At 42.4% G+C, this 27854-nt stretch overlaps 1 protein-coding gene across 6 annotated transcripts; it reads left to right on the top strand.

The window, feature by feature from the left end:
• Window positions 1–970: 970 nt before the first annotated feature.
• prrc2b (proline-rich coiled-coil 2B) lies at window positions 971–24479 on the top strand. 6 transcript variants are annotated; one of them, XM_049603607.1, is made up of 31 exons: window positions 971–1136; window positions 5569–5746; window positions 5861–6035; window positions 6505–6607; window positions 7208–7271; window positions 7467–7610; window positions 8144–8457; window positions 8613–8737; window positions 8857–9020; window positions 10720–10804; window positions 10915–11083; window positions 11601–11946; window positions 12059–12249; window positions 12872–13073; window positions 14312–14519; window positions 14699–16744; window positions 17531–17694; window positions 17815–17930; window positions 18023–18164; window positions 18363–18439; window positions 18647–18934; window positions 19089–19190; window positions 19308–19500; window positions 19592–19689; window positions 19776–19903; window positions 20031–20271; window positions 20432–20599; window positions 20774–20871; window positions 21010–21091; window positions 21539–21748; window positions 22482–24479. In XM_049603607.1, the coding sequence occupies exons 2-31, from the start codon at window positions 5632–5634 to the stop codon at window positions 22647–22649; spliced, it is 6726 nt and encodes a 2241-aa protein (XP_049459564.1). In that variant the 5' UTR covers window positions 971–1136; window positions 5569–5631; the 3' UTR covers window positions 22650–24479. The 6 variants fall into 6 exon arrangements, with proteins under 6 accessions (XP_049459564.1, XP_049459566.1, XP_049459563.1 ...); XM_049603609.1 differs by having other exon boundaries at window positions 5858–6035; window positions 14315–14519; window positions 20792–20871; XM_049603606.1 differs by having other exon boundaries at window positions 5858–6035; window positions 14315–14519.
• The last annotated feature ends 3375 nt before the right edge of the window (window positions 24480–27854 follow it).

The following is a 27854-nucleotide window of genomic DNA, read 5'->3' as shown; positions in this document are numbered from 1 at the left end:
GGGGCAGGGTTGTAACAGTTTCCAAGTCCACAAAGCACATGTAGACTTGATAGGTAAATGCCCATGACTCCTCCGCAGCAGCCCTGAAAGGGTAAAGAGAGCTGGTCCACTGTTCCACAGCCAGGGTGCAATCTGTGTTGCTCCTCCTGGATCTGAAGTCTGGCAGTCAACTTGTAGAAAATAGTGACACAAAAATTTTGTCTTATTATTCAAAATTTGAGGAAGACAAAATCCTTAATGAAGATGAAGCATTGCAACAAGCCAGTGAGTTCTGCCGCCACAGAGATTTTGTTCTAAAAAGATGAATGCAGGGCAAATTATACAGCCCTGTGAATAAAAGCAGTATATAAATGCAGTCCATTTACAGAGGAATCCCAATCCAGATCTACAATTAAAGAACAGTGAGTGTATTTCTTGGTGTTTGGTACATGAAATAATGAAGATAAAATAAAATAAATGAAGGCCAAGTATTGCAATAACAGAAATACAGAATAAATTACAATAAACAATGAAAAGGACACTATAAAAAATACTATAAGAATTGTGTATAATATAATGAAAGAGCTGGACAGTTTTGTGTGAGATGTGCAAAAATATTGAGCGTGGCCAGTGGTTGTACAAAAGCTCACAATATAGAAGCTATGTGCAATTCAGACGCACAAAGATAATCGTCCAAGATACCACAAAATAGTCCAAGATGTGTGTTAATGTGACACATCTGATCTCATATTATTGTTTTAATGAAATAATAATATGTCTGCAATGTCAGAGTATATTTTTAGTTTTACCCCAGGCACATTTCCTGCATTTTGTAATCTAATATTTATAAAGAGAAATGTAAAATGCTCAAATATGATTAAGGTTTTTCTGTAGTTGCTGAAATCAACCAGCAGGGGCGCCTGTTGTGTTTCCCCATCAGCGACGCTTGGTGACGTATGACGCTCTCAGCCGAGCCGATCCAGCCTACACACAACCCTGTTCATTTCCAGGCCGGGTAGGACCCCAGCAACAACGCTGCGATCGGTTCAACCTATGAAGATTGGGCTCTTCAATCGCCATCCATCCTTTGAATAGACAACAGTTTGTGGAAATAAATCACTGTCACTGATCAGAAGATACTCTAAGTCTTTGAATCGGTGAGTTATGGACGCAGGTGGTTGTGTCAAATCTCCAGTTTTGCTTGTCTTCTCTGCTGCCCAGTTTTATTGTTGCTTTGTTCTGGGCAGCAGCCATTTTTAATCGCCTTGTCCTACATTCCCATCGCTGTCGTGAGACCGTTCCGAAAACCACGAAAGGTTGAAAATGCTAGCACAAGTCTGGGTATTTTGTAGAGATACCCTCAAAAATCAGTGTGTATAAAAATGCTAAGCACAAATGCAAATGCTCTGAAGCCCCCTCGGCCTGTCAGGGTTGTTTTTGAACACTAACGTTAGGTTAAGTTATACGGGATTGCCGTTTCGCTAGTTTTCCAACAAGCTGCGGCTGTCTAAGCTAGCTAATGCTAAGTAAGAACAAACGGCTGTTAACAGTTATTTCTGCGTGTTAGCTTGCATAAGCAGAAAAACAGCAATTTGTCCCTATCTACAGAGTCTAAAATGTTGTATAAAATAATGAAATAAAGCTCTACAGGACCTTGGCCGCTGTTGGCCATGTTTACATAGCCATTTTCTTTAGCCGCTAGCTAGCATATTTCACTAGTGTTGGCTAGCAACTGCACTTCTGGTCATTTTTTATTTCTGAGTTGGTACGTTATAAGAAAAGGCATTATTTGGCTGTCTTTATTGTCTGTTAAACGGAGCAAGAGCCCATGTTTGTTTCGTCTGACAAGCTGAAAGACATTTTGTTTTTGTTTTCGTGCAGCGAACTGACTGGTGTCAGTTTCATGTGCTGGAATTAGCATTTAGCTTTCAAGGTAACGACACCTACAACTATCGCTAACACCAGAGAGGTCAAATGTTACTCTGCGGTCGTCAAAATTATGTGATACGTGTGCTAGTATATTCATTTGTCGTACGTGTGTTATTTTTCATAGGCTGTCTGGTGGAAATAACCTCGAAATTGCAATGAAAGTCGAGAAATTGCTAACGGTAGCGTTAGCTGTCATAACGTTAGCTTCCATTTCTAACCTAATGTTAACTAACGCTAAATTTGTAATGTGGTGGTGCCTGTTAAGATTATATGGCTTTTCTAAAATGAACGTTAAAGGGAATTATATTATGTGGTTTAATTATTCGGTAAAACGACCTTGATGGACAGTTATTTTTCTCGTCAAGTCCCGTTAAAACGCCTATGCGGAGCTTTAACCGAGCGGCCTTTAATATAACCTATGTTACGGGGTGTCTGGCATTCAGCTCAAACGACGATAACTGTTTGCATAGGTTTGTGTATTATGTATTCAAAACATCAGCTTTACGCTGTTGGGGGCAAAGCTGAGGTGGTGTTAACTAAAAAACACGAACATTTAGTTCATTTCATCAAAGCTTTGTGTCTCAGTCTCCTCACATGTATTGTTATGGAACAAGCAGTCTATTGAACAATCACTTGTGAGGCAAGCACCCATGTAGCACATCATGTAACTCGTGAAAAAAAAAAAAACATTTTTGGGGTTTGCACTTCATGTGATTTGATTGTGTCCGTCTAAACCCTTTTATTTAAGATCAAAATAACTCTGCCTTGCTATAGATGACAAGCTAATAGATCTTGTGTTACTAATATTGCTTGTACATGTTTGCGACTACTTGGCTGGTGTGGCAGATTTCAGTGTATGTAAAGTTGACAAACAAATTTTCAAAATCCCCCCTACTTTGAATTGTTTCATCCAGGCCCACAAAAATCACAGTTTCCTGTAACTTTAAATAAGAGCTCAACTGTTAAACATCAATGCATTGTCATAATATAGCAATTTTCTGTACACAGTGTCTTGCAAAATTTTGTTTATTCACGTTTTTGTTTCATTGTGTGGTTAGTGTTGTTAAGTTACAGTAGTATTTGCTACATATTTTAGAGCACAGCTCAAGAGTGTTTTTGTTGGGTAATACAGAGTGTTGAGGTTAACAATTTCATGTTATTCAAGCAGGTAACTTAAGGACTATGTCAGATGCGAACTACTGACAGACACATTGGTGTATATAAGCCTTACCTGATGGTTTGAGAGCCTAGTTGTTAATAAAACATATGCGCCACAAGTCATTGCATCAATTCTATGATGTAGCTCAACAGTAAGGGAAGAATAGATGGAATGGAGTTTCGACCAGGAAAAAGAAGGGATTCTTTGCATGGCAACATCATAATGCTTGCTTCCTGCTAACAAGAGCTTGGTCTGTCATACTGAATTCTGGGTTGAATAAAGGGTTAAACATGTCAGATGAGTGATAGTAACAAAACATTCCTCCTTAGTGGTATCAAGCCATGCAGATGGTTGCAGTGACATAGACTTACTGTTTTTTTTTTTGTTTTTGTGGCAATCAAAGCAAACGAAAGTATGTGAAAAACACAGAAGCAATATGCCGGAAACTATGTTCCCATTTACTCAGGATACTTCACATACCTGAACTGTCCTATTGAACTCAAAACTGAGGGAAAATTGTGATGCTCTGATAGATTAGTGTCTGGTTTGTACTGGTTTAGTTGGACAGTGTACATAGTAATTTTATCTTGCTCAAACATATTCACTTAGCTTTCCCTTAGACATACTGTATGAAAGGAAGCATGTCTGCAGCCTTGGTTTTGTTTACAGCAACTCAGTGCTGTTTGCAAGGTATGTTTTTGTACAAAATACCAGGAATCCTACTCAAGGAACTGTGCAGCTCACATGTCATAGACAGGTTGGACATGTCTCTGCCCTGAGATCAGAATATGCAAAAAGTCAAGCTGAAGTTCCACAGCAAATGGAGACAAGAAGCATATCACATTTTCCCATGTGAAATCAAATACGCATTTAAGGACAGGACTGTTTCAAAACAATAATGTTTAATTTTTTAATACCACATTGTTGATCTGAACACAAAAAGTATTTTGTAATTTGGTTAGGATACCTGTTTGAAACCATGCTGTGTCAGTCGTGATCAGAGCCAACACAGCTCGTGGATTTTCTGTACAGCTTTGATGTTGCTGAGGTCGCAGACGAAATGCTTACGATCATTGTGTGGCCAAGGGCCCTAGAGGAACTAGCACTGACAAAGGGCGACAGATGCAAACTATCCAACCATATCTACATTACTTTGAATCTGATTATGCAGTCCCTTCATGTGCTCACAATATAGAACATGTCTGATTTAAAAGTTGGAACTCGCATTATTAAGTTTTGCTTGGCCTTTCCTTTATTTGCTCTGCAGTGAGTAAAATACAGAGTTCACTGAGTTGGGACAAAAAGATATGAAAGCTTTCTCTCGTCAACTGCAGAGTCATGCATAACGGTCACTCTCAGCTATACCGTACCCATCAGTGCTTCACATCAAGCTAAAACTGTGGTGGTGAGCCATATGAGCTAAGTGGTGGCCCAGTGGTGGTAAAATACCCACTGTCTTCTTAGGGTGTCAGGGCCCCAAAGCGTACTATAGTGACAATGGAAAGAGGCTGTCAGCAGGAGAAACATTTTAGGCAAAGTTTATTTATTATTACATAGATCTTTGGAAATATGAACCCTATAAATGCATTTTTCTCTTGTCCTTTTGTAACCAGTAGACAAAACAAACAGTACCTCAATTACCATTTGCCCCCTTCTGCACCCAAGATCTTCTGAGCAATTTGTCAAAATCTAGTTACCTCCCAACAACACAAGATAGTAGCAGAGTTCCTGCACAGTGTAGTATGGAATTTGATGTTAGTAATTTCCAGGTCTGAATAAGTAGGTAAATAAGAGAACAGTATGGAAAAAAAACATTTGTGTTTCCAGGCTGTTGCCCCCAATCTGTGCAAAGCCCGCATGTAAAAGCCTGCAAAGTAGCACTGCCCCAAGTGCCTTATAAATGCACTAAATGCGGCAATATCTTTGAATTGCATACATACAAGACCTGAAATGCGTGTCAGTGCACTTAAAATTTGAGCTGTGCACATAATTCTGAGCTCTACATCCACTAGTGCACGTAACTTTGTCCAGAAAATAAGTTGTAAAGGGCTGCCAGCTGTCATACATTGGTCATGAGACGCAATTGACACTTTTTATATGCCTCACGCCAGATTTTCACCTGGGAAGGCGATGAAAAATAAATGTATAACAAATTACGTTTGTTTTTTTTCTGCGTAAGTAAAACATACCTCAATGGCTGCATTCATGTGGTTTCTGTGGACACAGTGAATAGATAAGTCTGCATGAATGCTGTGAAAATTACATTTTTAACCCTGTTTTTAAAAAACCACATTGATTCCAGCTATTTGTACACAGATGTCAGATATGGTCTAAAAATCTACTGAGAAGTCTGGAAATTTAGTCTGGGAAAGGTATGGAATTTCAAAATGAGAAATGTGTAGGAATCCTGCAGTAGAGGAACATCCTCCGCTTCTAAGGTTGAATATTTTTCCTACAGTGAGGTCTGTACTTAACATGGGCATTTCTTCTCATCTTTATAGAATCAGAAGGCACTGGGAAGAGGCGCAAAGAAAAATTTCCATACTCGATGACATTACATCGCAATGTCCGATCGTTTGGGGCAAATAACCAAGTCCAAGGATGGGAAAAGCAAGTATTCCTCACTCAGCCTATTTGACAAGTACAAGGGAAAATCAATAGAAACTCAGAAAAACACAGGTAAGATTGATTTATTTTGTCTCCCTCGTCAGTATTGAATGGATTACTTTACATCTACGTAATCATATGTAATCTCACTCTTGCTTTATCTACCTGTGTTTTCTCCTCCAGTAGTTCCGCGACATGGCTTGCAGAGTCTTGGCAAAGTGGCCACAGCCCGGCGCATGCCCCCTCCTGCTCACCTGCCGAGCTTGAAGTCCGAAAACAAAGGAAACGATCCCAACGTGATTATTGTGCCGAAAGACGGTACAGGATGGGCGAACAAGCAGGAACAACCCGATCAAAAGAGGTAAGTGGAGAAACATTTCAGGGAAATCCACAAGTGTTCTTTTATATTTGTGGATGATATTTTATTCACTACATATTTTGACAGCCTTTCTAGTTTGTAGTTTTTAATCATAGGCTGGCATTGAAAGATAACACGTTAACTACCAGTTTATTACAGTGGGTGCCATGCAAAGGTGCACCTTAAGAGACCAACTTTACTTTAAACAAAACACTTTTATTCTTCTCAGCATCAGGAAGTACAATACAGCTCTGAGTTTAGTAAAGTTAGCTGATGGTGCAAAGCTTCTACCCTTATGATAAGAGATAGTTTTTGTATTTACACCTGTCTGGAGGTCCAGTCTGTCAGTGCAAGTCAGTTAGTCTTGAGTTTTCCTGTGCTCTTGCCCTCTTATCAAATCACTGTACCTACGCCTGCTTTGACTAAATTTCACAAACCCGACTATTTTTTTCTTCTTCTTTCTCATTTGTAGTTCTATTGCATCAATACCACAGCTGCCGGAGTTGCAGCCGCAGCTGGCTTTACAGAAATCTGTCTCCAATCTTCAGAAGCCCTCACCGGTAGCCAACCAGGAGGTGTGTATGTCTAGCTATGCTTATGTTCAATCAGGGATTTTTTTTGGCTGATTTTTACCATCATGAAAATTTAGTTTTAACTTCTCTTATTTGATCTTCGAGAAGCATTCCTTAATACACAGCTGCAAGTCTAGCTCAGATTTAATTAAATATGTTAACATAAAGCCAAGAAAACATGCACCTTCTGTGCACTCACACTGCAGTCCTTAAATAAACACGACTGAACATTCCAGTACAATGCCAGCTTTAATAATCCATTTGGTACTTTTTGGCGAACATCATACATTCTCAATGTGTCACAGTGTGAATTGAATACTCTCAACTGTATTATAAATCTCAGTTTGACAGCAAATGTCTCCACTTGGTGGACATACATATTTTTCTAGCAAGATACAGAAAGGATGATACTCAGTCTCTTTTCTGTTGTAGGCTGCCTGTTCTGTTTCAATGTAGCTAACACAGAGAGAGGAGTCAAGATGGAGATTGCAGTCTTAAATCACATTTTGTCAGGGGGAAATAAAGAGTAATTCTGTGTTTCAAAGGTCAAAGAAATATTATGCAGATATCAAACCGTGACCTTGGTATTCCTCATTTCCGCAGAACACAAACACAGGTGGACCAAAGCAATGGGCCCAGCTAAATGGAAAGGCAGTAGAGCAAGATGGTGAGTCATCTCTGATTTGTCTATAATTGAGACTGTGCTGTGTTTATAATCAATTGACATGCTTATGGTGAATAATTTGCTGTCCAGATTGTGACCCCCATATGTCTTTGGCAGTTCGTACAGCATTATTCTGTTTGCATAAGTAACACAGTAAAATATTTTTATTTATGCTGCTTCTTTCAATGACCACATCAGGTTCAAGGGCCTCAAACCGACTTCAGCCCTTCTCTCACGAGGAATTTCCCACGCTGAAGGCAGCTGGAGAACAGGACAGGGCTGGCAAGGAAAGAAGCGGCTTCGATCCGTCGTATGGGCCCGGACCAAGCCTCCGCCCCCAGAGTGAGTCTTAACTCTCAGGAATTGGCGGGCAGTCTCATAGATAAGATGATGTCTGCTGGAAAGGAAATTATTAGATTAGCAGCAAGAGTTTTGACAGTTTGAAATTTAAAGATACTGTTGAAACACATTAACGGCTTCTTGATAAGCTTAAAGAAACAACTTTTAATAATGGGAGGAAGAGAGCCATTTACCCAGTGTTTCGACAACCCAGTCCTGTGTGTTTGAGCATTTTTCAAGCATGTAATGCTCTTCAACAGACATGTTGACTTAACTCTCATGGGCTCACAGCCATCACCCCTGGGATGGGCAGCTGTCCTTAGAGGTAGAGGAGAGGGTAGATGTTATGAAGATTGTACAGACAATTTGGGATGTTCTGGATTAGTTGTTTCAATGATATAGAGAGCATCGAGACATGGCATTGAGGTTAAAAATAGTGTCATATTACTTTTAATGTCATGTTTTGCCAGTGGAAATCATTCCATGTAGAATTTGTGTATTGATATTTCTGAAATCTCCCTACTCCCCACCTCAAGATGTGACGAGCTGGAGGGAAGGTGGTGGCAGGAACCTTCAACCCTCATCCCTGACCCTCGGCCTGCCAGCAGATCCTGAGGGTAAGCTCACTGCCCTGGGTGAGAGTGGCACCCCTCCAGCCTCATCTCACCCACCCCCTGCCACCGGCACAACCTCTTCTAGTGTAGTGACGGCTCAGTCACCGGTCCTTGACCCCAAGGAGCCTTCCCTGCGACCCGCCCAGCCTGTCCGCAGAACAACCGTCCCTACTGCCCTGCAGTACCAGCTTCACCACACTTCGACCGCTGTCTACCACGACATGTTGCCTGCATTTGTAAGTACAATGTGACTTATATGACTCCTACAGACCAATGTTTATAAAAATGCTTAAAAGACCGTCTACTGGTTTTGCTTAGTCAGAAACAGCTCAGATCCTTTTAGTGGCTCCTTGCATTTCTCTGATGAAAACATCCATCCTGCTGTTTTCAGATGTGCTCTAAAGAGACACGTGAAGCCCCAGGTACAGACCACGTTCCCACCACTGTAGCAGCCCCAGCTCGATTTGACAGCAAACCCACTTTTAGACAGAGCTACGCCAAACCTGAACTTGTCAAGTAAGTCTATTCACAATGTGAGAGCATTTATCTGTTAATTAAGTAATGAAGTTTAGAGGTTTAGAGGTTTGTGACATCCAGCAATCGCTGATTTGTCTTTCCACCATCTCTGATTGCAGTGGTGATGTGAGAAGAGAGAACCGCTTTGTCCGCGCTCCTCCTCGACCCTCTTCTCAGCCCATCCGCAGGCCTGGTGACAGACCGCAACGCCCAGCTATCATTAATCCAGAGGATCTGAAGGATCTGGATGAGCTTGACAATGACTGTGAGGATGGATGGGCTGGTCAGTATTTCTTAGACTTGTTTAACTACATCTATCCCCTGCCGCGTGAAGTTAGTCTGTGCTGCATTAAATTACTTCTGTAGCTTCTGAATATTCACTGTCACCATAGTTTGCGTGTAGTGTATTGCTTAATTAGTCAGCATTATGCCAGCATTTATTACTACATACTGCTCTGACTCCACTAATAAGAGTTCAGCTTCCATAATGTGTAAGCAAATTATGAGCCAAAAAGCCATTAAATACTCTTGTTGAACAATGTCCAGCAGCTACTCATCTCTATGGCCTGCAGCCAATCTCACATATGCACAAAAATTAGAGAGAGGTAAAGATTTGCATACTACATGTTGGTAAGCCGTGGTAGCTCAGACAGTTGTTGGTCAGATCCCTTGCATCTTTAACATTAGTTTGTTCCTGTTACTAGACAAGTAGGATGATATTTCATTTGGATATTCCAAATAAAGTGTATTCCAAATGTAGCATTTCTGATTAGGTTGTATGGGATATGCCGATATTAGTTGGGGTTTTTTGGGCCTTCTTTGGACATATATACAGTGCATTCTCATTATGCATCTCAGTTGGGGTTTTCACTGCAGTGTGCAACACACAGCCTCTTGCTTGTTTATGGTCAGCTCTGTGCATTGTTGTGGATGTGTTTCACACAGACCAGTAGTCTGTAATGCTAGGGTAGAGATGCATGCTTAAAAGGAAAACCCACAGTTAAAGATTATGAAAAACTCGAGCCATTTTCTCACATGGACTCTGGACAATGTCTGGAGTATTTCTTTCACACATTTAGCACACAACAGGAGGTTATCTATGTCATAAGTGTTCTCACGTACTGGAAATATTCTGTTAGTGAGGTGACAGATAGTGCTTGGGTAGAGCGTGCAGAAGGCAGGACATGATGCAGATTACAACACGGTTGTGTAGCTGGTTCGTGATTTGGTCGTAAACAACAGTCTTTTGCTGTGTCTTTAATTTGTTTGACAGTTTCGTTCTTGAATGTCATCATCTCTACAGCATCTCTGCATTTTTGTTGCCGTCTTCATGTACATGACACATAGGCTCATTGTGACATTACACAGACTTTGTACTAGGGAGCTGGTGTGTTAGAGTCCTTTTTAATATCTGATCCAAACTTATTTGGGCATTTGCATTCTCACATACAGCTCCTCAGGGTAATGTTGACATATTTCAGCTTTGCAGTGCATGTGTGAAAGCTGCTTTGGATACCAACAGGTTTTTGGATATGCACAAATATCACAATGCCAACCTTGGTTGGAAGATTGAATGAGGGAGGCTGTGTTCCCCCTGTCGCACTAGTCCACCACAGGTGGAAATCTTTAAAAATATCCTGGCACAAGCAGCTCTAGCTATACCACTTTTCATGTTTTGACGTGATAAACAACATGTAAGGGCATATTAATCGTATGTATGCACAGCAGCTTTTAAAAGGAAATATTAGTGCAATATCCTTTTTCATTAGCCATGTCAACAGTTTTGAAGGAATAGTGTTTTTTTTTGTTTGTTTTTTTTGGAGTAAGGACAAAACAAAGAATATTTGGTGCATGTAAATGTAGTCACTTGTTTTCCAGTAAACTAGCTGAGAGCATTTAGCCAGGATACCACTGCCTGTTCCCAGTGCTCTGTATCCCATCCTACATTACTGCTGCTGACTGTTAGTTTGATGCTTTTCCAGGACTCCATGAGGAAGTTGATTACAGTGAGAAGCTTAAGTTCAGTGATGATGAAGAAGACCACTCCAGTGACAAAAACAGGCTGTGGTGAGATCTCTTTCCTTATAACTCATTATTGCTCTGAACATGCACACTCTCCTGTTTTTTTGTTGTCATATAAAGAGTTTGTGATTTAATTTCAATGCGTTACTTTGTAGGAATGAATGGGAGAGGGAGAGAGACAACCAGCGTGACTGCCAATCCTCCCTGAGTTCAGGTGAGGTGTCTTACCCTCAGGAGGGCCCAGAGGAGAGCTATTCCTACCAACATCACCACCACGAGCCTCCCAGGAAGACCAACAGCAGATATCTCTCTACGGACACCCCGGTAACAACACACTGCGCTGTGTTTTTCCACTTTCATCCGCCTCCCCTGAGATGACTTATCTAAGATTAACTCATAATGTTGTCCGCGGTTAAAACACATCTTGTTCTTTAATCTCTCTGTGACTGTGGAGGATAAGGCAACACCACAGAGCATGTGAATAGCATTGTGCCTCCACATACCCTCGAGTGAGACTGTCATTGTGAATCAGGAGAGATGACCTTGCAGTAACCATAGAGATATGTGTCTGACTGCTTTTCAGTTGCCAAGCAAAAGGCTTGGCAACTGAAAATGATGTGACAGACATAATTGAAATACCACTAGTATGGTTGCACATTGAAGCCTACATATTTGATATTTTCTTCCACCAAACAAGTCTGTGAGGCTTTAAAGGTATCAGTGTGATCGGATGTTCTTAGCAGACAATGTAATTTAGGGTATTCGTAAAGCTTAGTTGTCTAAGGTGCATGCATTTTATTAACATCTTTCCCCTCTTGAACTGCCTGTGTTCCGTGTTCAGACCCAGCAGAAAAACCAAGGTGAGCCACTGGCTGACCAGGAAGATCACCAGCGCCAGTCTCAGTCCCAGGCTCCAGCTAGGACAAAGTATGTGTCACCTGAGCTGTCTGAGGCTGTCGAGAGGGCTCGCAGAAGGCGGGAGGAAGAAGAGAGGCGTGCCCGTGAGGAACGGCTGGCTGCCTGTGCTGAAAAACTCAAACGGCTGGATGAGAAGTTTGGGAAGACTGAAAGGCAGACATCAAGGACAGACGAGGGCCAAAAGGAGGGAGAGAACAAGGAAGTTCCACATTCCCCAGACAGGGAACAGAGTAAAGGCCACCATGAGAACTGGCAGTACAGCACAAAAGGTAAAAAAAACAAACAAAAAAAAACTGCAGTTAGGCCTGCGTTTTATATATGAAATTGCTGCACATTATAACAGCAAATTCTAAGCATTTATTGTGATCAAATGATTTACAGATGGAACTGAGTGTCCCCCAGACAGCTCTCCTGGCCATAGTTACCGTGAGGAACCTGCCTTCTCTAACTACCGTGCCAGCGAGGACGATGGACACGAGCCCTCCTCCCCTTCAGGAGAATACAGTGGACGTCATTCCTCCAAACCCATCCCACCTCGCTTTCAAAAGCAGCCACAGCACCATCAGCAGCAGGTGAGCGCCAGCTGATGCCCCTTCTTACCCATAAAGTCTTAATCCCAGACTAATGCGTCAATGTATTAGTGGCTGCTTTGTGAGAAGAGGGCTTTCAAGAGTTCATGGAAGCTGGGATTTTTTAAGGTTGCGGTCATGAACGTGCAGCCAGCCTTGTGTGAAGGGTGTTAACCTATTTGTCTTTGATTGGATTGACCATTGTTAATTCTTGTCATGGGTTTTTAGAGCTCATGTTGTTTGGTTATCTCATGCAAGAAGAAAGGGAAGTCTGTGGAAGGTGAATGAATCATAAATTTTAAGTTTTCACATTTCAGTGCACAGCAAAAGCATTAGTTGAGTATACAGAGGCCTTTTTCACAGGAGACATTTTGACATTTTAAGAGGAACCTTTCCTACTATGACCAGTTAAAACGTCTGCTGTGAAATAGGCTGATTACCGGACTATTGGTTGTCATTTTCTCCTTTCCCAGAGAACAGCTGCTTGGATGACCAACATGCGGGAGTGAAACACAGATTTTCAGTCTCTCTTTTCTTGATGTTATTTTTTCATTTTTTGTCTCGAGTCAAAGTTTTTTTTCTTTCCGTCATTCCTTACAAGTGTATTTGTTTATACTTTCTACAGGAACAAGTATACAAGATGCAGCACTGGCAGCAGTCAGGTCACCCTGCCTCATCTGGCTCAGGCCACGCCCAGCGGGGCTACTATCCCCCACATGTCCTCGGGTTTGATCCCCGCTGGATGATGATGCCACCTTTCATGGATCCCCGCATGACCCAAGGGCGATCTCCTGTGGACTACTACCCCAGTGCTGTCCACTCTTCAGGTGAGCACTAACTCAATATGAATGCATACACTCACATCTGAAATCAGATCGTGTCCTCAGGTTATTTATTATGGAAAAACTCTCCAATATCCATTTCTACCAAAATTATTGCATTTATGCGAGTTTCCTTACATGCAGGAAAACCCATTAAAATATGTGACTCCTTTCCCATTGCCAGTAGACCAGAGGTGTGTATGTTGCTCTACTGCAAAAGAGTTCAGAACCCCATTAGAAAACAGGGTTTGTAAACAGTAGAACGCATCATAGAGGGCAGTGAAAATGTTACAGTGGTTATTTCTTTTTATGCCTCCGCACCAGCGATGGCTGTGAGCTGGAGGCATTATGTTTTTGGGTTGTCAGTCTGTCCATCCCTCCGTCCATCCATTCTTGTGAACACAATATCTCAAGAATGAAGAATGAATGAAAGGAATTTATTAAATTTGGCACAATTGTCTAGTTGGACTTAAGAATGAACAAATTAGATTTTGGTGGTCGTATGTCAAAGGTCAAGGTCACTGTGCTCATGTCTGTCTCATTCTAGTGAATGCGGTATCTCAAATATGTGTGAGTAAAAACTTTTTCAACTGTCCAGTTGGACTCAAGAATGAGCTAATTAGATTTCAGTGGTTGAAGGTCAGGGTCACTTTGACCTTGCGTCTGTCTCATTCTTGTGAATGCGATATCTCTAGAACACCTTGAGGGATTTTTTTTTCTTCAGATCTGGCATAACTGTCCACTTGGACTTAAGAAGGAACTGATTAGATTTTCATGATTGAAGATCAAGGACACTGTTACCTCGCAAAACATGTTTTTGGACAAACTACAAGAGTTCATACACTAACTATAACAAAATTGCACAGAAATGTCTCATATGATATATTGATTAAGTGATGACATTTTATAATCCAAAGGTCAAAGGACAACTTCACTGTGACATCAAAATGTTTTGCAAAAACACTTTTCTGGCCATAATCCAAAATTTATAAATCCGGAACAGAACGGATTACAGCTGGTCAGATACTGAATTGAATTGGTGACACTAATCTGGGGTCCCCCGGGGGTATTGTCTTTCTATCACCACCAATCGGAGCTGCAGCTGATAAATACCTGTGACTACTGCAGTCATTTGTCCCAGGAGTAAATGGCAATTGTAATCTTTCCCATGAAATACAAAAGCCAGATGTTTTTTTTTGTCCAGTGGGAAAGGGACTCAATTTGAACACTATGATTGTTTCCAGCAGGAATGATGAAACCCATGATGCATCAAGACCACCTTAACAGCCCTGGTTCCGATGAGGGATGCCATCCCAACCTTCACCAGGAGAGAAGAGCTCCTTCCACTGAGCCTTACCCTATGTGGAACCAAGATGGCTACCCCTTGCGCAGCTTCACTCCACCTTACCAGAGACAGCATGAAAGCTCAGACAGTGGGCAGCCAGATGACAGGTCAGTTACTGTGTTTAAAATTTTAAAGCCTGTGAATTTTGCATTTCTTTAATACATACATTTTTGTTGTACACTTTTGTGTTTCAGTTAGTCTTAAACCCTGTTTAGTGATAAATACCCCTCTTCCTGGGTCTGTTTTTGTCATTGTTCATCTTTGTTGTATCTTCTTTTTTCCACAGAAGTGATATGGCCTGCTCCCAACAGGACTCCTATGAAGAGAGGGCCAATGACTGCTTGACCCACCCCCAAGATGATATTCCCCATCATGCTTACCAGAGCAGAGGGCCAGACAGAGAGCACCAACACCATGACCAAGGCCTGCTGACCACTGCTCAGAGCCACTCCTTGAATCATGCAGACACTGATTACCCAAAACAGGACTCTAGAGACAAGCATTTAAAAGATGGCTCTGAATCTCATGATGAAACTTTAGATGTCTCCAAGGACAACTGGAAAAGAGATGGAGGACAGAAACAAGACGGAATACTCAACAATCCTCAAAGCCAGTGGTCTGAACCCAGTTCCAGTTCCAGTAGTAGTGTTAGCCAGCCATCTGAGACCAGTGGGCGCACTTTGACTCGCAGAACTGGGCCCATCAAGAAACCAGTACTCAAGGCTCTCAAAGTGGAAGACAAAGAGAATGAGAAGCCTAAACCTGAGCCTGAGGAGAAACCTGTCCCGTACCGCCTGGAGAAAGAAGTCCTCACTAATGTTTACGACTTGAAGAAAGATAACCAGCCTGCCAGCAACAGGCGTTCAGCTTCGCCTGTTGTTGAGAAACAGCCTGAAGAGAGGCAGCGTCAGTCACCAGCTCCCACCAAAACAGACAGGCCTCTGAGCACCCACAGTGATGACTCTCCCAAGGAGAGCACCTGGGACAGTGGCAAGAGCCAGTCACCTAGACATAGCCAGGAAAATCGGGAGCCCCAGGCACCACGGCGCAATAACTGGATCTTCATCGATGAAGAACAGGCCTTTGGTGCAGTCAGGGGAACAGGTCGAGGCCGCAGTCGAGGCTTTAGGGAATTTAGCTCAAGAGGTGGAACCCGTGGTGGCCGGGGTGGAGACAATCTCAGAGGGGCTTATAACAACAATAACAACAGCAGTGGCACTCAGCGGACAGGCAGAGGCAGAGCACCGCCTAGAGACCTTGTCAAGGTGGACGAGTTCCAGAGGGGAAAGCCTCGCAGGCGAAATGTCAGCGAGACCTTGAGTGAAGCCTCTGAGTATGAGGAACTGCCCAAGAGGCGTCGCCAAAGGGGATCTGAAAATGGAGAAGGTTATACAGAGTCAGGAGAAGTCCGTAAGGCTGATAGAGACTCTTGGAGATCCAACAAGGTGTACACAGATGAACAGACGGCCCCTGATTCAAGGGAAAAGACCAAAGCCAACAGGGGCTTTGGTGGTCGCATGCTGCCTCCTAGACTGAACACCACTGGAAGTTACAGTCGAAGCTTTGGCGCATCTAGAGACATTTCTACATGGAGGGGCCGTGGGCCCCAGTTCAGTAGCACTGGTGGCTCCATGCAAGAAAATGGCTACGGTCCTGGAGCTGAAACTGCCTACTCCCGCAGACCCCTTGTTGAACGTGATGCTCTCAAGTACCCCCCTAAATTCACTGGCTCCTTCATGGAAAACGGCACAGAGGACCGTGAAGGAGAATACTATTTTGACAATGACAACCCTGACAGGCAGATGTTAAGGAGACGGCGTCCACCCCGTCAAGACAAGCCTCCACGTTTCCGACGTCTACAACAAGAGCGTGAACCTGGCTCAAACCAGTGGACAAGTGATGAGTACATAAACGGAGACTTTGCAAACCCCTGGCCCGGTCGTGCCAAAGGCAGCGGAGAAGACAGCTGGCCCAGTGGCCACTACTCTGGTGGACGCACTAGTCAGCATGGTCAGGCAGAGGAATGGGAGACAGGATCAGAGAACAGCGACTTTGGTGATTGGAGAGAGAAGCGAGGTGGAAGCGGAGGCGCGGCTACACAAGGACACGGCGATATTCCCTCCGACTCTGGCCACAGTGAACCCGGCTCTGGTGAGAAGAGGGAATTGTGCAAGAGAAGCTTCTCTAGCCAGAGACCACTGGTGGAACGGCAGAACAGGAAAGGAGAGCCTTCGCTGCTGGAGGCGAGCAAGATGGCACGCACACCTGATCCCCCGACCTCCTCCTCTAACAGGAGTGACAGTTGGCAGAATGGAGGGACCTCTTGTAAGAGGTGAGGTGAATAATAGAATAAACTTCAAGTTGAATTGTCCTGTACCCATATGTATTGCCTGTGGGAATGAAGTCTCCTCAGTATGTGCAGGGGAATTAAACTAATGCTCTAGTGTCTTGATTCGGGTGTGGTTGTTACACAGGTTGTCTCCTATATTGTTTTAGACCTAAGTATACCATTGCTTATACTCTCACAATGACAGGACTGTTCAGCATATTTTACCTCACCTTTATTTAAGGCAAACGGCTAGCTTTTCACATGTCATTTTGTCTCTTGACCAAAATGTATCTATCACTGGCCTTTAGGTAGTTTGTCCTGTGGACAGTCCTTCACTCTGCTTCACTGTTGAAGGAAGTACAAATGTTATTTATAGTGTGCTACTGTTTCCCCTGCTATTCAACAAAGCCTGAGGTGCTGAGCACTTCTCACCATGCAGTCTGTCCCAGATGAGGATGTATCTCAGTTTCATTGGCTAGATTAATGTGGGAAAGGCACCTGTGCCTGACAGGAGGATTGGCCACTAACACTAGATTTTCAGCAGCATTCCCCCTGCGCCTGAATTTTAATTCATCCAGTTTCTTTTTTTTGTTGTTCCATCTGTCATCTATAACCTTTGCTTAACTCGATTGAGTAACTGAAAGACATTTTACATATTTGTTTAGCCAAAATGAGACTTACTTGACCCAAGGATTGTCGGAGATTTTGGTGTATTTTGTGACAGTTAATTTTGTTAATGTCAGAATACCCAATTAAATCCCCTTTGTCTTTTCCTTTCCTGTTTTACAGCAGGAGCCCAGATGAGTCTGGCCCAGTCTACAGCATAGAGCAGCCGGAGGAGCGAGAGCCCAGTGAGCCCTCTGGGAAAAATTTAGACAAGGAGCTGAAGCAAGGACCTGTCAAGACAGATATAGCCGAACCTCTGTCCCAGTATGAGCTCAGCAGCTACCCAAGTGAGTCCAATTTTCGTAATTTATCTTTTTGTGTTCTCATAGAAATACAAATAATGTTCAGTACTGCAGCTCCTACCTATCTGCATTTTATTTTATGTTGACCACACACCTGTTTTGCAGTTGAGGGGGACACAGGGGGGCCAGTTTTAAATCCAGATGGATACCAGGATGCCTTGTCCAAAAAGCAAAGACGCCCACAGGAAGATGATAGGAGGAGGAAGGAACAGGGAGCTGCAGTAAGTTAACATATGCTCAATAATCATGCCAAGTATGAACAACAAAATGTGCAATTTGTTTAGCTTTTTTTTGTCATTGCTGCATGTATCAGGTGCCAGTGAAGAACAGGACTATCACATCCAAGATACCGCCACGCTTTGCCAAAAAGCAGGGAAGCATGAGCATCGAACAACCTGAGGAAGCACTTTCTTCCAACAACCTGGGAACTGAAATCTGGGAGACAAACAGCTCAGGTATTAGACAGACCCAACTTTGTGTCAATGCAGTAACCTTAGACATTATTATAGTAACTTGAAATTGTTTGTAGACAACAATAGTCAACATTCATATCAAGTTATAGATGGTTTTAGGCTTTTTTGAGAATGAAAATTGTTTAAAAAGTAGAGAATTTGTTGCAGTCCTCACTAGTAACATTCATTTATCTTTTTTAGCCCTTTCAGTACAGTCCTCGGGGGGAGACTCATGGACTAAGCAGGTGTCTTACACTGGGAGTGAGCCCAACTCTGAGGTAGTACAATGCAGCTGCTCGTTGGATTCTACACTACATATATTCTGTGTCAGCACTGTTTATGTGCACTTAAAGAATATTTCTAAATCCTTAATTTAACATTTGTTTTCCCTGCTTCATCATTGACAAATAACAAATTGGCTGGAACTGTATCGGATTACTTAGAGAAACAAAAAATAATGATTGCCTTTTCTTCGTCTTGGCTAGGACTCTGATGCTGGCCCCGAGCAGAGTAAAGAACAGCACAAGCCAGGGCCCATTGGAAATGAACGCTCCCTAAAGCACCGCAAGGGATCAGAAGGTGTTGATCGGCTGGAAGGTGGCCCGATCACGCCAGTCAATGGTGTGGACCTCCACGTGGACACTGTGCTGCCTGTGCCTCCTATTGAGTTTGGTGTCAGTGCCAAAGACTCTGATTTCAGCCTGCCACCAGGCTCCACCCCAGTGCCCGTGTCCAATCCTGTCAACAAGCTTCAGGATGCACTTACAACCAATGTGAGTAATGTTTGTGTGTTTGTGGTGTTCTGAAAAATTAGTCCAAATGCATTGGTGTTACAATAACTGCAGAAATAAGTAATGGAGTGCTTAAAGGAAATAAGGTGTTAAATTGCAACTGGCTGATTCTGAACTTTCCTTTGTTTTTCAACAGACGGCTCTCAATCAGAGTATCCCCATGCTGCGTTCCAACCACTTGCAGCCTGGCATTAACCTCAACCCCATCTCCTTCCCCAGTGCTGATCTCACACTCAAGGTATTTGAATCACAATCCCATATGAACATATAAGGAATAGTCTGTGTATGAAGCCCTTTCTTGTATGGGGAAAACATACAACATTTCTATGGATTTCAAATGTTTGTTTTTCTGCAGATGGAATCAGCACGGAAGGCATGGGAGAACTCCCAGTCCCTCCCTGAGCAGGGCTCGCCTGGCGGAGGGGTTTCAGGTGCTCAGCCTCCCTGCAGCGTTGGCTCATCCAGCGGTGTCAGCTACAGTTCCTTTGGAGGGGTTTCCATGCCCCCGATGCCCGTGGCATCAGTAGCACCTTCCATGTCCATGCAAGGTAAAACTGCATTTCATTCTTCTATTTGATGAGGGCTTCATCTTTGAGGGGAGCTAAACTAAAAGCCCGTTCTTTCATGTCCCTTCTGCAGGTAATCATATCCCCCCATTATATTTGGACGGTCATGTTTTTCCCAGCCAGCCCCGCCTTGTACCTCCCACCATGACCCAGCAGCAGACCTACCAACAGGTAAAGAGACAAATACATACGCCCACACACAAGCTGTTTGTGTATCAGCAGAACAGTCATTATCTTACATTTGTTCATCCATTCAGGCGGCCGCAGCCCAGCAGATTCCAATCTCTTTACACACATCTCTCCAGGCTCAGGCTCAGCTGGGGCTTCGGGGAGGTCTACCTGTCTCTCAGTCCCAAGAGATGTTCAACTCTATTCCCCCCTTCAGGTACTGCCACCTCAATATATCAGAATTTTCACTGGTCCCATTAATTTATGTCACTTTAGTTGTGTTATGTGTTCTGTGTGTCTGGCACCACCATGAATTTTAATGTTTCCCTCCTTCCTCCTTTCAGGTCCCAGGTTTACATGCACCCCAACCTGTCACAGCCCAGCCCCATGGTGCTGTCGGGTGGAGCCCCTCTCAAGGGACCCTACTCTGCTTTCCCTGGCATGCAGCCCTCAGACATGGTCAAGACACAGTCGGGCTCACACTATCAGCCTATGAACGGCAGCCAGCAGCTAGTCTACGACAGCCAGATCAACCAGGGGCCTGGTATGGGTTCTTCCCAGCTGATGGACTCTCAGCTCATCCAGGTTAGTGGATTACTGAAGCTCAGTGTCACAACTGCTCAAGATGCTGTATTCTTCTTGAAGCTGCTAAATTAAAGCACAGGCCTTCATAGCTTATTCAGACCATCATTAGTTTGTTGCTTTATATAATAATATTTATAATAAACTCTTTTGTTTTCTCCAGGTGACCATGCCTCTACCTGGTTCTCAACTGCGCTATGGCTCAGCTCAGCAGCATTTAATCCTCCCACAGTCCATACAGCTACAGCAGGGACAGAACCTTTCCGTTACTGCCCCACGCCGAATGCTGCCACCTGGCTCCCAGGCTGCTGTCATGACTGGCAACAGAGAGGTGGGACTTTATGGTCTTATGTTACCCCACTGAAAACTGTTCTGTTCAGTCATTAGTGCAACAATAAATCAAACTCATTTTATTCTACTAAAAACTGTGTAGACAAATCTTCATAATGCTGCATATCTCTTATCTATAAATAAACAATCCACATTTCTTTCTGTGCACTCACAGCATCTTTCTTATTCTCAGAGCTCACAGATGGAAATGAAAGGCTTCCAGTTCTCTGAGAAGACCAATCACTCCCCAGGCATATCCGTAGGGTCCTACAGGTGAGTGGAAATAACACAGCTGCCAACACTCCATATGCTGCTTTGCTGTCAACAAGTGAGATATAGTTTATCACAAGTACGTATTCTAGCAACTGGATTGTAAAACTATCTTGATTCTCTCTCTCCTCTCTTCATCAGGCCTGGATCTGCCAGCCCTAGTGGGAAGCCCTCTGGTCCTGGGGGACCTGTAGGCCCTCTGCCTACACATTTTGCTCAGCAGGTATTTATTTTTCAAATATATAATAATATATGTGTCGAGATGTATTTACTGTAAAGGTGTATGAGAGTATTTGGGAGGTGGGTGAGGTTTATCAACACCTAAGGATGTTGAAACTGGTAAATTTGCTGAAGTCTGAAAGCTGTAGTCAAAAAAGCACTCCTAAAATCATCCTAAAAAATGATGGCCCAAGGTTTACCTTTAAGATGATTGGTTAAACGCATTCAGATTTGCATCACTCGTTATGTACAGTAAGTAAAACTATATTTTTAAACACATTGATAAGATGCAATTGAAGAAACAACCCTGTGACTGAATTCAACTATTTGGAACAAGTATGAAAATAATTCCTCTAAGAAATTCAACACTAGCGTGCTAATAATTTGTGTTTTCATTTATTCCCCACCCCCTCATCTACCCTCCACCCTCCTCCTTCCCCGGGACCAATAGGTCCCAACTGCTCAGGGCAGCATGGTGATGCACATGCGGCCCCCCACCACTGGCCCTTTCCCCAACCCCATCCAGAGACCAGTCATGCAGGTCAACAAGCCTGTCATCATCCGCTCCCCCCCTTACCCCAATCCCGGCCGCGACCCCTCCCACTCCACCCCTCCCTCAGCCCCCGAGCCCCCTGTTAAAGGGCCAGAGGATGGCATGAAGGTGAGCCACCCACTGTAAATATAGGTAATTTCATTTTATCCATTTTCTTTTTCTCTATTTGTATTAATTGTGTTGTGTATTTACAGTGTGTGTCTCTGAATTTACAAGTACAGTTGTAGTTAACATATCTGATAGATCATTTGTAGTGCTGTAAGACTTACAGGAATAGTATAATCATATACTATAGATAATATTCATGTGTAGCACTGTACTATTTATCAGTAATAGTTATGATTCTTAGTCCTGAATATGATTAAATTGCTGCTGACACATTTTTGGATAGTCTAAAGCTGTGACAGTAATGTGCCAGTAACATTTTACAAGTGAAATCTAGTCAGCAGGTGATCAGCATTATTGTTATGGTTACAGGTTATGGTCAGGTTTGAGTAGCATAGGCTTTAGAATGGGGTCGGTGATTAAATCATTACCTCTGCAGAGTTTGTGTTGTTAATGTAACAAACTGATCCAATATAATAAAAATAAATAAATGCCAACACTGCTTTTCCAAAAAAGAGGATTAATTAACATGATTTGGCAAAGTAATTGCTGAAATGAACAGAAATGGTGCAGATGGAGAAAATTGTCAGGACTGTGAAGCATCTATTTATTTATTCTTTTAAACCCGATAATGAAGCATCAGCTTTGGCTATCCAAACAAGTGTCAGTGCATAAATGAATGGTTTCCAGGCACTGCTTTAGGTCTTAGTAACTCTTCTAACTTTTCTTTGTGCAGAATAAAACCATGCGAGACGTGCGCAAGGCAGTGGGCGAGGGCAAGACACCATCCGGGGGCATGACCAGCAAACTCCAGGAGCCCCTCCCCTCCGCGGGGCAAGCCAAACCAGCACGCACTGGAGCCATCAAACCCCAGGCTGTCAAAGTAGAGGAGGGCAAGGCATAACAATGGACCTTAAGATCCTCATCACCACTCAGCCTGCCAACACAAGCCCCTTCGACCAGTGTCTGAGCCTTCTAAGACCCACCTGATCTCAAGGCACCGTGGCAAGGGGCTTACAAGCAGACGTCATAATGAAATACCCCTCTCGAACTGTCAGAACTGGACACTATTATTTTACACCACGTATAGAGATATATAAATATATATAAATATATACATAGACAGACAGTCTTTTAAGCAGATCTCTTCAAGGTCCTCTTTAATTTATTATTAGTCACTTTTAAGGGGAGATTGGTAAAGAGAATTTTTTTTTGTGTGTGTTTCTCTCCAAGGTGGGGAAAAGGAAAATGACCAACTCAGACAGATGGTTCATTTTTCATACCATTTTGCCAAACTATTTACTCCCTCTTGATGGACTGTAACCGTTAAGACCAGGCAAACAAACTCCTGTTAAATTTTTTAAACAAATTTGAAATGCAGTGGGGCACTTTTTTTGTCATTTTTCATTGGCATTTTTGCTGGTAAATATAATGTTCAAGTCATCACCCATTCCTGCTATTGGTAAAGGACTTCTTTTACTAACCCCTGAAAAAAATCCTCCAATTTGCGGACATCATTGCATGTCAGCGTGGCAGAAGTCAAGCGCATCACCCTAGAAACGCATCTCCTGGGGGTCCGTCACCCAGCCCGTGAACTGTGGCGAAACCGCTTTAGATTGGTAGAAGTAATTTCCTTTCTTAAAACTCTGTTCTTTGCTTTTACATTCTGTCGCTCGTTCTTCTTCTGTATGTAAATTGAAATCTAAAAAGGTGGACATTTTTACCAGAATCATGTTGCTTCCATGGGAACTCCACTGGCATTGATACAGCGTGTGCATGTGACGTGCTGCACGTGTGTAAACTCGCAGGACTCCTACCCTAGAACAGAGCAACGTTTCACCAAGACTGTACCTGACACTCAGCATTCATAGTGCTGCCATCGACTGTGTGGATTTTTGGTCAACCAAGCTGGCAATGATTTTTCCGGCTCATTGTGAAGTTTTGTTTGTGTGGGCGGGGGGGCGGGGAGGGAGGGGGCTGCATTCACACTTGCTGTAAAGAACCCCCCCTCTCATAATAGCTGATTGAAATGTTTGCTTTCTCGCTTTGTTTGGGTTGTAATGAATCAAAATTGTCTGTTAATGAACATGTGATGTAAGTGATGATTTTTACATCCCTCAGTCTGGGCGTTTAGCTTTCTTTAAAGGCTCTTGAAAGACTCTCAATTTCCGTTTCAAACCCCGCTTAACAGCATGGTGGGGACTTGTGAAGACTCATTTGATTATTCAGCATCTGGTCTCTGAGGTGGCACTAGCAATAAATGCAGCCTAACTATAATCACAATCAGGGTCCAAATAACTTGTTTCTGTTCGAAGCTAATGATCACAAATGAGGGGCGTATAGCATCGCTTGTTGAATTAAAAAATACAATATTTGCTTAAGCTTTTTTTGTGAGCACTGCAGTTCCAGTGGACTACGAAGGACTTTTAAAGTGTTTGTTCTATATGAAAATGTGAAGCTGTTGGATTCATCATTTATTTTGTTTTTGTTTTGTAATGGACACTCATTTTGAAACTCACAATGCCAATGTCATAACTGGTTAAATGTTACTGCTTACCATTACGCTCCATGACACTACAAAATGTTGCGATTTCTCTTTGACAGTGTTTCACTGGTATATATGTATATGCATACTAAACTGTACAGTCGAGCCTTGTCAGCGAGGGGAGGCTTAAACCCACATTTCATTTTAGATATTGTGGCACTATAAAGGATTTAATGTCGAAAAAGGTCACTGTGTTCTCAGAATGGACTGCTTTCACTTGTCGATAGGTTTATCGGGCTTGGAGTGTTTTTGCCTCTCATCCCTTACTGCGAAAGATCTTGATGCTTCTCATCATCATACCTGCACCAAAATGTTGCCCTGACTTTTTTTTTGTACTTTTAAGATGCATATTTCATTTTGTCGAAGGACCAGTGCTTTCTACAGCTGATCCAGCATTCTATTTATCCTACCTGATCTTTATCCTTTCAGATATTTGGTCATTACTCTCCCTTGTTAAAAAAAAAAAGAAAAAAGAAAAAAAGAGCTTATTGAAAGAAAAAGAAATAAAGCAGTTGTGATTTCTTAAATGTACTGTTGATTCTGTATTCTCACTTTGTCATATTAAAATCATGCATCACACTGTTGTGCAACCGGAAATTATGGGGAAATGATTTTAGGCTGTGTCCAGCACGATTTTAGATAATCACTTTTTTTTTTTTTTTAGCCTGTCATGCTAAAAGTGTTAAACCTGAAGGCCAGCTTTTGCTCCAGGCACCTGAGCACAGTGTGAGTGTTTCATTTTCACACTATTTGTGCCAGTTTGCAAAACAGATTTAAATAAAATAACATTTATTTAAGGCACCAAATTAAAAAAGTTTAAAGGGCCTTTTTTTCTGGCTTGACTGTCCATCCTCGTCCAGTGAGCTCTCCCTTTAGAACAGTAGTCATTTTATCAGAGTAACACCCTGCTTCTACACCAGTGGTTCCCTATCTAAGGAGTCCCAAAACTAATCTAGGGGATCCCAGGAAGATTAAATGGATATGAGAGAAAATTATGACAGCTTGACGACTTCTTTGCTGTCCTGTAATGCTGTAACAGGGAATGCACTTTTCCAGACACAGAAACAACTGATAAATTTCAGCAACACTTTTTGTCAAGTTTAAGAATTAATGACACTTCTGAACTGATTTTTAAATCCACTGGAATATTGAGTGAAATTACAATAAAGGTTGTTTCTTATTACCTTTAAATTGCTAGATAATTATCTGCTTTTGCTCACTATTTATTTATTTTCTTTTACTTTTTCATTGAAAGCAAGGTAGAGATGACAGATATATGTAAAGCAATAAATATATTTCTTTTTTCTAAGAGAGCATATACACAATTCCCATCCCATCCCACCTAATTCCAAGGCATCCCAATCTAGAATATACAAATATATTAAAATAAATAAATAATTACAGTAATAATGATAAATATAAACAACAGGTAAAAAAAACCAAAACGCTATTAAATAGAAAGGAAAAAAGAAAAGATAAAAGGTGGAGTTACTTCCTGTTTCACTAATAACAAATTACCGTAATACCAAAATAATACCGCACCTATAAAAAGCAGGCTTCGTGACGTCAGAGGTGTCAAATTCCTGACATTTCTGCAGGACAAAGAGGCTTGTCTGGTCTGGAAGAGGAAAGTTTTCCCTTTGTGCCTGCAAACTGAGGAAGTCTCGAACTTCACCGCAGGATTTTGTGGCGTTTTTACAACCGAGCATTTTGGCTGCTTATATCTACGTCAGATAAATAAGGTACGGTAACTTCTTCTCTGTTTTTAACTTGTTGTTGCTCCAGCTGTGGTAGTCTGGGGACAGACATGTTGTCCTGTGGTGTGTTGGATGTGCGGTTAGACTTTTCTAAAAGTAGCTGGGGCGCTTTTTTCTTTAGTTTTCACTGACGGTGTGCTCATGGGGACGCTCATGGTGTGCAGCTGCAGGGGCCTCTGTTTGCTGGCTAAAATCTCTGCACAATATGAGAACACATCCCAAAAATGTTTTAGTTAGTACTCCAAGAATCTATAGTTTCGGCCTTGTACCGTTAGATGGATGGCATTTAAAGTAAGTAAGCAAGTAAAATTGAGTTGCTGGTTGTATTTCTCATGATCAGTGAGGTGGCTCAGGCCCTGGTGTCTGTTTTAATGGTGACAGTTGTAAAATGTGTGTGAACAGACAGCAGCAGGGTTGCTCACTGCAGCAGAGGGGTCCTCTGTACAAAAAATTGTTCCAAAGATAATATATGCTAAATCCAATCTGTGTCTCCCTCTGCTGGTTGTAAAGTCAGTGAGGAAATGCTTTATGCTTTGGAAGTACTTCAACACTATGTTGTGCTCAAAGGATATCATGTCGAAAATGTCCCCACCAGGGGTGGATTAAGAGCCAATAGGTCCCTGGGCACAGACATGTTAAAGGCCCCCCCACCTCTCCTACAAGACACAGAAGCTATATCCGAAACCGCATACTAACGTACTACATACTACATCAGTATGTACTGCATACTGCATACAAAATGTGTATGCAGTATGCCATTCCAGCAGACCGTTCGCAGTATGCAGTATACAGCCAAGTATCCCAGAATGCATGTCGCACCAGCCAACAGCAAAAGTGGAGAATTCAAAGCAGGCTAAAAGCTGTTTTAATTTCTGCTGTAGCGCTGTTAATGTCACTTTATTAAGTTTTAATATTTTTTCAGGCGTAAAAGTAACCGTTTAGATCCCCAACATGTGGTCAGTTTATCCAAATAACGCCTGTTTGGAAATTTGCTCCGACGTATTCGGGGATGAGAAGAGCCGCTGTGGGAGCCGCCGGCCGGGAGCAGCAAGCAGCTCACAGCCGGAATACCGAGATGATCGCCGGTCAACCTCCGTCGTCATCCCGGGGAGAAAGCAATCCGATGAACTGAGCTGCTGCTCTTTGGAGATTCACCGCTGGCTGATTTAAATCCTTTTGGAAGATAAATGTTGGTTTCATAGATGAAATCTAACAATTGTAGCTGCCACATTAGTTTGTCTGAATATAAAGTGAAGCTTCATGTTTTTACTGGACAGAACAGCAGCGCTACCTCTGGGGCTCTTATGTACAGACATCACAATTTCAATAAATATAAATGTATTAAAATGAACAGATCAGTCTATATTGAATTTCGTTTTATCTTATTAAGCTACACAAGCTTGGGTTTTTATTATAGCTACATTACAGACAACATGATTTAGTGCATCTCTACGTATGTTAAGTCAGGTAGGTATCAAAGATTTGGCATGACGCTTAATAAAATAATATCACGCGCACAGTACAGTACGGGATGACGCTTAATAAAATAATAACATCTCCGCGGTATGACACCAGCTTGATCACTCTTGTCCGCCATTACGACAATTGACTGGTCCCGGTCAAGGGCACATTGCATTGTGGGAAACCGTAGGCAAGGTAGACTGGTCTGATACATACTGTGGAATTTTTCCAAATCAGTATGACATCTGGGTATTTTTTGCATACTGCAGATTTTGCTTTTTTTGCATACTGCATACTATATACTACATTTTGGCAATATCAGTACGTACTTCTAGTATAGTATGCG

This window comes from Epinephelus fuscoguttatus, linkage group LG18 (assembly GCF_011397635.1).
Source record: "Epinephelus fuscoguttatus linkage group LG18, E.fuscoguttatus.final_Chr_v1".
Classification (NCBI taxonomy): Eukaryota; Metazoa; Chordata; class Actinopteri; order Perciformes; family Serranidae; genus Epinephelus; species Epinephelus fuscoguttatus.
The sequence above is the reverse complement of the archived record's forward strand: the minus strand, read 5'-3'. Positions and strand labels throughout refer to the sequence as shown.

What these genes read in the sequence shown, in the direction of transcription:
- prrc2b (XM_049603605.1), top strand. Translation starts at nt 5,632, where the DNA reads ATGTCCGATCGTTTGGGGCAAATAACCAAGTCCAAGGATGGGAAAAGC. An exon ending in GAACAACCCGATCAAAAGAG is followed by an intron (nt 6,036 to 6,504) that starts GTAAGTGGAGAA and finishes TCTCATTTGTAG; the next exon opens with TTCTATTGCATCAATACCAC. An exon ending in AGTGGGCAGCCAGATGACAG is followed by an intron (nt 14,520 to 14,698) that starts GTCAGTTACTGT and finishes TTTTTTCCACAG; the next exon opens with AAGTGATATGGCCTGCTCCC.